The 11,563-nt window shown below is 41.2% G+C and overlaps 1 protein-coding gene across 3 annotated transcripts in view; it reads left to right on the forward strand.

Moving 5' to 3' along the window:
- Window positions 1-8,665, forward strand: part of DUSP22 (dual specificity phosphatase 22) — an 86,512-nt gene extending 77,847 nt beyond the window's left edge. For all 3 annotated transcript variants that reach the window (XM_032991947.2, XM_042806700.1, XM_042806701.1), the window contains 3 exons: window positions 179-253; window positions 1,780-1,951; window positions 4,812-8,665. In XM_032991947.2, the coding sequence (XP_032847838.1) occupies window positions 179-253; window positions 1,780-1,951; window positions 4,812-4,997 (433 nt within the window). In that variant the 3' untranslated portion in view covers window positions 4,998-8,665. The remainder of the gene's footprint in view (window positions 1-178; window positions 254-1,779; window positions 1,952-4,811) is intronic.
- Window positions 8,666-11,563: the final 2,898 nt, after the last annotated feature.

An 11,563-nucleotide genomic window follows, 5' to 3' on the forward strand; every position in this document is an offset into this window, starting at 1 on the left:
GAGTAACTATGCTAGTGAGTATTGTGGCAGACACTACCTTTTACCTTGTAAGGCATGTATTCAGTTCTAACCTCTAGAAACAGTGTTAAATGAGCTTTCGGATACATTTCTCTCTTTCTAAGTAGTGATTTTACTAAATAGAGCACTTTCTTTATTCTCTTTCTGCTTCTGTTTTCAGGGCAAGGCATTTCAGAGAGAGCATCAAATTTATCCATGAGTGTCGGCTTACAGGTGAAGGCTGCCTAGTTCATTGGTATGTATACCACTTGCTAAAAACCTTCTTAAGGGTTTCTCTACTTTGATTAGGATGTTCATAATTTTAATGATAAGTTAGTGTTCATCTCCAATTTATAGCAAAATCTTCTTGGACTGAAATTATCCCTTTATTTGCAAAGCCCCAGGTTTGTAAATGCTATTAAAGCCTCATGCTAGGACTTTTGAGTCACTGGGGTGGGCAGCTACCTGGAGGTAAAAGGAGCTCAAGAAATTCTTCTTGACCTTCTCTTCTTATCAAACCTTTTTGTAGGATTGATTTGACTAGATACGTATTGGCTTAAGATGCATTATTTCCCATTATTTTTATCACTATCTCACTATCTTTCTAAAGATGATTTCCATAATCCTAATAATTTGATTAATTTCTGTAACAGCTATTTTGGTAGCTTCACAGTTGTTAAAAAAAATTTGCCTCTGAACAGAAATTGATTTTTTTTTGTTTTTCTCTTTTTTTTTTTAAACTGCTGAAGCATTCAAATGTCACATTTGTTAAGAGCAAGTCTCTGATTGGAGAGGTGCTCCTGGGACTGTAGAGAATAGAAAAGGAAATCCCATCCTGGGTTTTTTCTTGCTCTCTCCTATTGGTTATGGTGTTTGTGCTGTATGTCCAAGTTGCATATCTGAGTTTATATCTGGAATAAGAGTCATCTCATGATTTGAACACTGGACTTGTACACAGGCCCTGAGCACAAATCCTCAGTTTGCTACTGACCCATGACAGGGCTGTGCACAAGTCATTTGGTCAGTCTCCATGTATGTAAAACGGGAATAATTTGTCTGAATTTAAAAAACCCACATATTTAAATTTGTGAAGCATTTCAAAAGCATACAACATTCTTGAAATGCCAACTGTGAAAGAGTCTCGTACAAATGTAACTCGCATTCATTACACTCGCAGTAGTGATAGTTAGGAGTTTTTCGTCTAGCACTGTCAAACCAGTAATAGTGAATGATTCTTCCTTTATCCCAGTGTTTCATGTAGCAAAACTGGAGCCTTGAGAGTTGAAGTTGCTCAGTGCATGGATAGCAGAAGGAGGAAAAGAGCTCAAGCAACCAGACATAAGTACTTTAACAGTACAGTTAAAGTTCATTTTGGCCCCATGAAATTGAAGCCTTTGTTAAAGATGGAGAGGGAATGGTCTTGTTTCACTGCTCTTATCTATATAGGCATAAGAAAGTGTGTGGCTTATTTCTAGCTTATTAAAAAACAGATCTAACTTAGAACATGTGCACTGTCCCCTGGTTTTGTGAAGTTTTAACACTTTCTTCCTTTCCAGTCTCATATGAATTACCACTCAGAACCCACTTTCTTAATCTTGTCGCAGATTTGTTCCGATGCATTTGAAAAAGCAGCACCAAAACATTTTAATTCAAATATTGTAATATTTCTTCCTGGTGGTATGCAACACACCAATCTGCTGTGATGTTGGGAAGTGATGCTTTCAAGGGTGATAGATGAAGTACAGCACTACTTCAATTTATTGTACCTCCTTTTTCATGCAGCCTTGCAGGTGTCTCCAGGAGTGTAACACTGGTGGTTGCCTACATCATGACCATCACAGACTTTGGTTGGGAAGATGCACTGTCTGTTGTCCGTGCAGCGAGATCCTGTGCCAATCCTAACATGGGCTTCCAGAGGCAGCTACAGGACTTTGAAAAACATGATGTTGATCAGGTAAATTAACTACAGACAAATGAGCTGTGAAACACAACCCCAGGTCTCAGATCATGGGCGACTTCTCATTATTTTGAGGTGTGGGTGATTTCTCTGACTCCCTGTTTTTGCTTTGAGGGAGTGGCTTCTTGGCCAAGCCTGCTCCACTGGGGAGGTGTGGATAGAACTGAAGGTATCAGGGAATCCTGGATGGGAGAAGAGGTGAAGCACAGCATCTAAATACCTCCTGTCCGGCTGTGCTCTCAATCCAGTGATTGCTTCATGTGTGCGAAGATACAATACAAGCCTGACACATTTAGAGGGCAGAAAACTAAAGAGTGAGTTGCTCAGAATGCAGCAGAAAGAACAACCTATAAGTACGAGTTGTGTAAAAATAGCGGGTTTCCCCCCAACACGTTCATTTGGAATAGTAAGCAAGAAAGAAATCATAATCATAAATCTTTGCTATCCAGGAGTTAAACTAGGTTCTCATTATGACTTACATGTCATGTTCCCCCCACCTTCTGTGGCTGAGACTTAATAAATTTTCTGATGTGTAGAACAGTCTGAAATATAACCCTTTTTTTCTTCTTAACCTTTGAAGGCTTTGTACACCTAGAAGAATTAAGGGAACAGTAAGGCTGCAAAGTGGTTTTCATAAAACAAAAATTAGTTTCTTACCCCTAAAAAACCCCATCCCACGCAAAAGACTTGCTCCCTGTGGGTGATTAGTGACTTCCACTTATGTTAACAACCTACTCTAGCCGTCAGCTCTGTTTTCCATTGCTCAGCATGTTGCTGTTCTCTGGGCTTTTGTGCTGATTGTTCTTATTAAGAAATCAACAACAACAGAGGCAAACCATAATTGGAAAGCAAAATATGAGGCAAAGGATGTTGTTTTTTTTCAATTCCATCCCTGTCATTCTGCTGCAGAAAGCTCAGAGTTCAGAAATTACCATTTCTTTTGCATGATGCAGTTTTCAACTGTAAATATTTGTGTTTTTTTAATACTTAACTGAATGTTTCCTGGATCGTTTGGAACTGGTGTAAAGGGTAGAGTAACTGATTTTTAAGAGACAAAAGTCAGAGGGGGACTTTCCAGACTTGTCTCCTTCCTCCCTTACAGTCATTTCTACTCTAATTGGTCTGGGCTAACAGCAATGACAATTAAGGCTATATGCAAATAGCCTGATAAAGACAGTAACGTCTCTCTTTTTTCATCCACCATGGACGGCACATTCTGCCTTTTTTCACTGAGGGGGAGGCAGTAGGTTGCAAAAAGAAATATCCACCTGTAGTCACTGGCTGGGCTGTAGTTTCCTACTGTCTCTTAACAGCAACCACATCCTTAGCAGGTGTCTGTTTACACACCTGATTTCAGTGGAATAATGCCATCTGCCAAGGGTGTGAACTTTTTTCTGATTTCAGCAGCATGGGTGTTCTGCTGTGCCACTGTAGGGTGGTATCCTGTGGGGTTTCTGGAAAGGGTTCCTCTCAATCTTGGTCTTACAGGAAGGGGTTTAGTCACTAAGGTCACAACATGGTTTGCACCAATTCCAAACTTCCACATGATAGCCCTAAGGCTTCAGATTTGACTCAGAATCTTACGATCTTTTAGGAAGAGGAGGGAGTAACTATGTTGAGGTCTCGTCTCCCAACATCCTAGTAAATGATCTTTATGGATAAAGCTGTCCATGAATCCCAAACAGAGCAAAGCTATGAAAGTTAAGTCTTGAAAAATGGAGATTATTCCCACTGGGACAGAATGGTTGGGGTTTGTGTCTACTTGCTGCTTCTGCAGAGAAGAGCAAAAAGATTGTCAAGAATGACTGAGTGGACTCAAATTATTCAGCTGGTGTAGAAATGACAGAGAAGGAACCTTTATAAAGGTCTATAAAGCTGAGTGGAATAGAGAAAGTGAACGGGTGTGATTTCCACTCTTCCCTGTTATGTGAGGTGGATCCATCAATTAGAAGGTCCCAGTCAAGGAAAAGGAAGGAATTTTACACGATGTGTACTTATAGAGCTCATTGGCATCAAGACATCTTGTGGTAAAAATTTGTGGATTCAAAAAGCGATCTCGTGGCAGAAAAATTCATTTGTTGCTATCGAACACAGCCTCCAAAAGTATCTGAGCTGAAAATTGCTGGAAGCTGAGGCAATGACCAGGGAAAAGGTCCCAGCATTATTGCCCTGCCATTGCCCAATTCCTTCCTTGATGTTTACATCTGGCTGCTCTCATACCCAGACACAGAGATGGACTGACCTTCAGCTGGACCTGGTTCATCTGTTACCATGTACCATATTCAGATTACTGTCAGTGACATATAGGGTCCTATTCTATAGCTTTTAAAGCTCCTGGACTTTATGTTCCTAGAAGATACCTTTCCTGATGTCTGCAGTATATTTTTAGCTACTGGTGTTTGTGGGCTCAGGATAAAAAAACACCTGTATGAGTGGTTCACTTTCTGATCTTGAACCTTCCTGCAGCCTGTTGTGAGTTGGGCAAGCTGGCCGATCGTATTAGCTTCCACGCTAGTTCATCTTAGTGTTTGAATATGCAGTGGGAGGAGGATGCTTTTAAGTCCAGAATGTCTTTGCCCAGTGGGTGTTCCTTACTCTGTGTTACTCCAGTCAACCAAGCTGTTATGCAAGTGTGTCATTTTGGGGGATGTAAGGGATCTCGGTGAGTTCAAATGTGTATTCTTGTGCCTATGCATTCTGTGCTGCTATTGAAGGACATGCAGTATTTGGAGCACTTTTCTTCAAACTTCTTGTGTTCTTAAAGGCTCTTGAAGTTCTGTACGACAAGAGGGAGTATTCTGCATCAATCTCATGTTATTGTTTCATCCTATTTTATATGTATGTTCAATTTCTGCAGTTCAGGCAGTGGCTGAAAGAAGAATATGGGGAAAACTCTTCTCAGGATCTGCAAGAAGCCAAAAATCTTCTGAGTAAATATAAAGAGCAGGCAGAGTTGCAGCAGAATACTGGAGGAAGACAGTGGAATAACAACTTCTCATCTGTGCCATCTCTCTCATACAGCAACTACACAACAGAGACCTAGTCGTAGGAGGTTGATTTTTTTTCTTTCTACGTTTGAAAAACATCTTGCCATAATTTCCATCCCATCTTCAAGACTCTCAGCAGTAATCATGCAAACAGTTGATTTGTAGAAAGCTTCTTGTTGAAAATACTACATTATGTGTGTGTGTATGAGTGTGTTTCACGCAGTTTCATAATTTGGGCAGGATCAAGCTCTCTGTGTGCCCAGAGACATGATCCAATTCCTGTGGCTGAGCCAGTTTGTCAGCCAGCCACAGCTATTATCCCCTTTTGCCCACGTTGCGTGGCATTTGCTGTGAGGTTAGCTCAACTCCTTTCGTTGTAGGCTAGCAAAGGGCTCTGAGAGACGAAGTCTGGTGATTCAAGCTGTGGCAGTTTGACATCTCTGCACTATTCATGTGGCAAAGATGTTATTGCACCTGAAGAAGGGGACTCAGGTCTGTGTCTCTGCTGCTCCTGTTCACAGTCCATTGGCAGCTAACACCGTGGAGGTGGCTTGAGCTTGAATGCTAGGCTGCAAACTGGAGCAGGCGAGGTATGGGTACATGTACCTTTCTACCAACAGTAGCATCTAGGAGAGAAGTGGGACAGACAGCTCTGAGTAATAACATCTTCAACTGCCACAGTTGTATTTATTTGCTTCAGTGCACGTGAGACGGAGCTGTCGGTAGAACTGCCGCAGACTGAGAGCACCGAGACTGTTACCACAGCTCAGCTGATGTGCAGTGATTTAAGCCGTGGTCCCTTGATTGTGCATCTGGTCTCCCAACATCAGCTTTTCTGGAGAGTAGTGTATCAGGTCTCCAGCGCGGCTGGACTTCATTCCCCGTGGAACACGTGCCACTCCAACACACGCCCCTGCGCACGCGATAACGTGTCTCCAAAGAGTGGGCTCGGTGTGAGTGCGAGCACCTGTTTCTTTGCTTGTGCTGTGGTTTGCTCTTTGACTTCAGCTACCTCAAAAATGCTGTTCTTGTCATTGTGGTTGTAAATGCAACCTTGAAAATTGCCTTGTGTAATCTTAATTTGACACTGAGTTGAAGTAAGTGGGTGGGTGGGTGTGAGAGAGTGTGTGCGTGCATGTGTATTTCACAAATGTCTGTATTTGAGAAGTTTATTGTTTTCTTTTAAAATTGCCCATATTTCTCACTGGTTTAAGAATTGAGTTGTTTGAATTCAACTTCCTGCCATTTTAAAACCACTATATATTTTGCTGTGATCAGATTTGTAGGAATGCATTTGTAAAATATTTTTAAACTAGGTTAAAACTAGGGGCCATACGCTGCTCTTGGTAACATTGTGTGTTTCTGGAATAGAGCCATTGCCTGGCTCAAGTCTGTTCTAAAAGCGTAACTTCAAATATGTCACCAGGGATGCTGGGCAGTGTACTGATTTCTGACAGTGTAATGGGGGGTGGCACTGATGCCAAGGTCATGGTTTCTTGTCTCTGACTCGGAGGATGGAAGGCCTATTTTTCTTGAAGATTCCAGAAAATAAAAAATACCTCCCAAACAGCCAGGATAGAAAACCAAAAGCAAACCGCTCATCTGTTTAAAAGTGGTGTACCTCATGCTAAAAGCCGAGCATTGAGGAGGAAGCGGTCAGCATACTAAACAGACTGTTGTCTTTCTCAATTTCTTCAGCACACTGACCTCTTACCCCTTCACAAAATTCCTCTTCATGTGATTTCCTGCTTGCTTTGGGTGGCAGTGAATTCTTTGGATGGGAGCAAGGCTTTTGGGGTCAAGTAAGCTCTGGCTGTTAAATATCTGTTGTTAAGGATCTTCAAAAAATATATGTTATGGCTTGTGAAATTTGGATCTATCTCTGCCTATCAATAACTGCCAAAAAGGAAAAAAGGGAATGGGGTGGAACTGCCCTGACCGTTTCATCTGAATCCAAGGCTGCATCAGGGTTCTCATTGCACTAAGTGCTTTAAGTGTACTGACCATGGCAAGAGCAGGATAATCATGTCTGTCCAGCAGTAAGGGATGCTATTGGATTTGGGAAAGGTGCTGGAATTGACTTTGTTTTCAAGCTTGTAGGTAAATGAACCACTGCCTGTTTAGTATATCTATCAACTGCTCTGTGTTTGCCTGGTAAGAGAAGTATTCAGCTCTTCTTAAAGATGTCGATCTGCAAATAATTAGCTGTTTAGGAGTTCCAGCACAGCAGTGCCCATGCTGGCAGTCCCCTCTGTGCTCTGAGGGCAGCTGTGCTAATTGTCAAAGGCTGTCCTTGGTGACAGGGTCTGACACACGTTCAGGATGCCGGTCCATTTGCTCAACCCTCTCCTCGGAATAGGATACGTAGTGCACCTTCAGCCTGGCCCCAAAGGGCAGCGTTGCCAGCAGCGTTCAGCCTATGCTTTTGCAGGTACCTCGTCCATCCTGTAGCTGACCGCCAACACTATGTATCCCATAATACTTCTGGCACTCTCATCCTTGCAGTAGTAACCCTGTGAGTGCTGGTAAGTTGGCAATTCATTTTTTTTCTGTTCTGACAAATACAAGGCAGAATGGGAGATAGCTGTTAATGTTCGTGTGTCCAAGATTATTCTGTACAGGATTTTTTTAATGGTTTGGTTATCCCCAAAGGGTCAGTCCCACAAACAGCATTTATTTGGGACTGAATTCGAGCTTAGGGCCATATGGCCACGTCAGTGTGTGTTATGCTGCAGCTCAAAAGCAGACACAGGGTAAAGCAGAAAGACGGAGGAAGTGCCATATTGTCAGCAAGTGGAAGTGCTTCTTTCTCCTTAAAAGCCAGGAGAGGTATTTTCTGTAGTCTCTTGCTTCTACACCATGTTTAGTCGTCCGTGTGCACTGCATACTGCATTTAAGAGTGGTAAAAGAGCAACAGGAGTCTAAGAAAACTTGAATCTGGTTTGTTCACGTAGAGAGCAGAATGATCACTTACTCCTTCATTACCACAAGGTGCAGAAGAGAGAGTAGGAGCTACAGGTCTCACCTTTGGCCTTTTAGAAAGGGAGAGGAGCTAACACAGACTGAGAATGTGACATGATTTGTCTTCCAACCACCCTTTTAGTGGCAGTTTGTAGGACTTTCCAGCTATCTGGAACATGACTAGACCCCAGTCCACCTCTTAGTAGTTGGCCTTTATAGTGTAGACGATGCATTCAGTTATTTTGTTTCTGTACTTCAAAGCACTGTCCTCATTTTGATGTTTACTGAAAAAATGTATAAAGTTTATAACACCTTATTGGATATCCAGATTTGAAATGTATAACTGATTTTTTTTTGAGGCTAAACTTGATATCCATGTGTGATTATAAGCAAATGTTTAGTGTTATACAATGTAGGTAATGGGTAAATGCATTAGTATTTATTACCCTGATTTTTAACCTGGAAAGAGTTGCTTCCTTACATTTTGTGGTTGAGTGGGAAGATATGGCAAATCATATCTCTGTTTTTTAAAAAAGACAGTAATAACATTGGTTGCTATAATGGCCACTGCCTATAAAGAAGTCAGTGAAAAATTATGGTAATTACTTCAGCTAGTTTAAAAACTCTAAACCTGGTAAGCTTCTTGATTCTCTGTCTTCCTCTTCCTGGGCATCTTAGCAAAGCCTTGATTGCTTTTTCCAAATGTTTGTATTTAATACATTCTACAATTTTTTAATAAATAAAAGTAAATGTTAACATCTGATCTGCTTGTGTGTTTCTTGAAATCAGTAACAGTGTCCAGAAGGCTTCTTACTCTCAGCTTGTATCCCTGCAGATACAGTAAGAGTACAAGACTAACTCATGTTGATATTTAAATTACTTTTTTCTCCTGCACACAGTCTTCTTGAGACTTCCCTTCTCTTCACCAAGTTCTTCCAGGTGAGTTCAAGAATCTGCAGTGCAGGCATCTCTTGATAGTAGTCCCACAAGAGGATGTTGCATGTTGCTCTCACTTCTTGTTGCTGGCCCATCATTATTACAACAGGGTATGTGATGAATCCAGGTTTTTTTATTCTTTTGAAATACCTTCTTTTCCATAGCACACTGGTTTGGAGCTTAATTAGCTGTAACACTTAGCTGGTTTACAGACTGCCAAGACTTAAGGCTCTTGGTAGTGGTTTGTCAGAGGAAGCTGGTGTAAGTGGCAGATGATGATTCTCAGGGAAAAAAAAAAAAAGTTAAAAAACTTACAGTGTAAAGAGAGGAAAAGCCCCATTTAAATTCCCACTGATAACACAGAATTTCTGGTTTGACACTGCCTCTGCTAAGAGGGTAATTCTGGCATTCAAACAATCAAAAAAAAAAAAACCCAAAACAAAAAACCCACCAATCTGAAAGTATAATCAGTCATGTCTAAGTAGCCGGATCTCACGGCCACTTGCTGAAGGCTGAGCTGTCCTTGCGGTGGGACTCCCTCATCATGAAGGCAAAGTTAGATGCTCAGGTACAGTGGGTTTTGGGTCTTTTCTTTTTGCCCTCTCCTCCCTCTCAAAGCACTTGTTAGTTTATAGATTGCTGGGAATGTGCGGATGTTTCCTAAGGGATCTCAGGGATTCAACTAATTAGTAACATCTTCCACTAGACTAAAGTTAATGTGTCTGCAGATAGCTTTGAATGTGCTAGATGTGCCGTGTTCAGAGTGTATTTCAGTTCATCCTCAGGGTAAGTGGGATGGCTCTGATTTTATTAATGTGTGTGTTCAGTCCCCTTCCTATCTTTCTGTGAAAAGGCGCTAAATTCAGCGCAGCCTGCTATGTGAAGCTTGAATTAATAGTGTAATTACCTCCTTTCTCCTATATGTTATCCATAGCAATGTCTTAGATATATGCATTATAGCACTGATGAGACAGAAGACATGTTTAGACTATGATCCCTTGTGAACTAAGAAAATCTCTCAAGTTGTAGAGGAGGCTTCACGCCTACCCCAAAGGAAAACAGCAGTTTGAAATTAAAAATGCACTGCTGCTTTGTCTTCCATTTGACCACTTAGCACCTCTCAAGGGCAATTTTTATCCATATCATATGAAAAAATTGTGCTGTAACCATGGTGCCATACTACTGTTCCCAACTGTATATCTAATTTCATTCAATGTTATATGTAACTCTTGTGAATTCTAGAAAATGCCAGTTCTGCTTTGATTTCTGTAGTCCTGTCCCACCATGCAGGAACCTGAGGAACTGGAGAGCAAACCCACAAGTCCTTAGAGGTGCTTAGGACTTGATAAGGAGTTTGGACTTTGCCAGCAAATTATGCAAGTCCTTCCACCTCCTCAAGAAGATTGTGCTGGTGGAGAGAAAATGATGATGGTCCCTAGAAACTATTAGACAGCGTGAAGAAGATTATCTTGCACTGTACAGTGTTTCTGCAGAAACCCCTGGAGACACAAAGCATGCAACAGAAACAGCTATTTTCACACTTGGTTCTCAGCACAGCTTTAAATGTGGTTCTTGTTTTCCACGTGCCCCAGCTCCTGTGTTTAACTATTTCATTGCTACGTTTTGCTGCTCTCCAGTGTTGTTACTCTGCCCTCACCCAGGGAACAAATTATTCTTTATACGTGTTTGAATGTGTGCTTTCCTCTAGTGAATTATGTGAACTGCAATTTACCAAAAGTGAGTAGCTTGTGAGTAGCAAGATGACTTCCTGTAGTTTCCATATAGTTTCTAGTATAATTATTGGGAGTAGGCACCTAATGAAGTGTGAGCAGGATGTGCCTTTTTGCCATTGAACGATTGCATAGCCCAGTCCTTGTAGGAGACTCAGATCTGCTTGTGTGAGCTGAACACATCGGCAGTAAACTGGGAGTAAAATTCATTTGCAAGCAGTCTCAAAATACAGGATTTCAGCCAGACCTGCACACAGTTTCCATTTTAGTTGAGGCAATTATGAATGTGTGGGCTTGTACCCTCCATTATTCATTGAACTATGAACAGAGAGATCGGAACCAAGACATCCAAGCTACTTGAAGTGCAAAGTGTTTTAAAGTTATTTGCTCGATTGGTCATCTATTCACACAGATGTTAGCAAAGGGCAGCTTTAGATCTGGGCAGATGAATTTACAAGTGGACCCTTTGAATGTCCGAGTTCTGATTCCCCTTCTTCCCTTCTTTCTCTGAAAGCCAGTGAGTTTTTATTTAATTTATCACATACAGGGCATAAGATTTTTGTTAGAATTTCTTGACTGTCTTCTCTCCTTTTCCCTTTTTGTTGTGTATATTTTTTTTAATTAACTGTTTTTTATCCCAGAGCTCTTGAGTCACAATAAGTGAATGCCAATGTGTGGCTTGCAAACAATTTATTTCCTGTAAATGTGTATTAATACAAAAAGCTTATGGTATAAGATTGCTGATATAATTGTTTGTGTTACACAAACAACATAATTGTATTTGCTATCTGTCCTGTTACGGTGGTGGGGGCAATTTGCCAAGCCTGCCATGACTTCTGTGGATGTTGTCATCTGTGGCAATCTGGCTCCTGTAGAGCACTGGAGGTTTTGGAAAAGTAACCCTGATCCATGACAGTGCTGAACCTGGCATTTGAAAAATTAGAAAGAGATATTTAACTTTTATTTGTATGCCAAAAAGCAACGTTTACTGGTGG

This window comes from Tyto alba, unplaced genomic scaffold (assembly GCF_018691265.1).
Source record: "Tyto alba isolate M040663 unplaced genomic scaffold, T.alba_DEE_v4.0 Super-Scaffold_48, whole genome shotgun sequence".
Taxonomy (NCBI): Eukaryota; Metazoa; Chordata; class Aves; order Strigiformes; family Tytonidae; genus Tyto; species Tyto alba.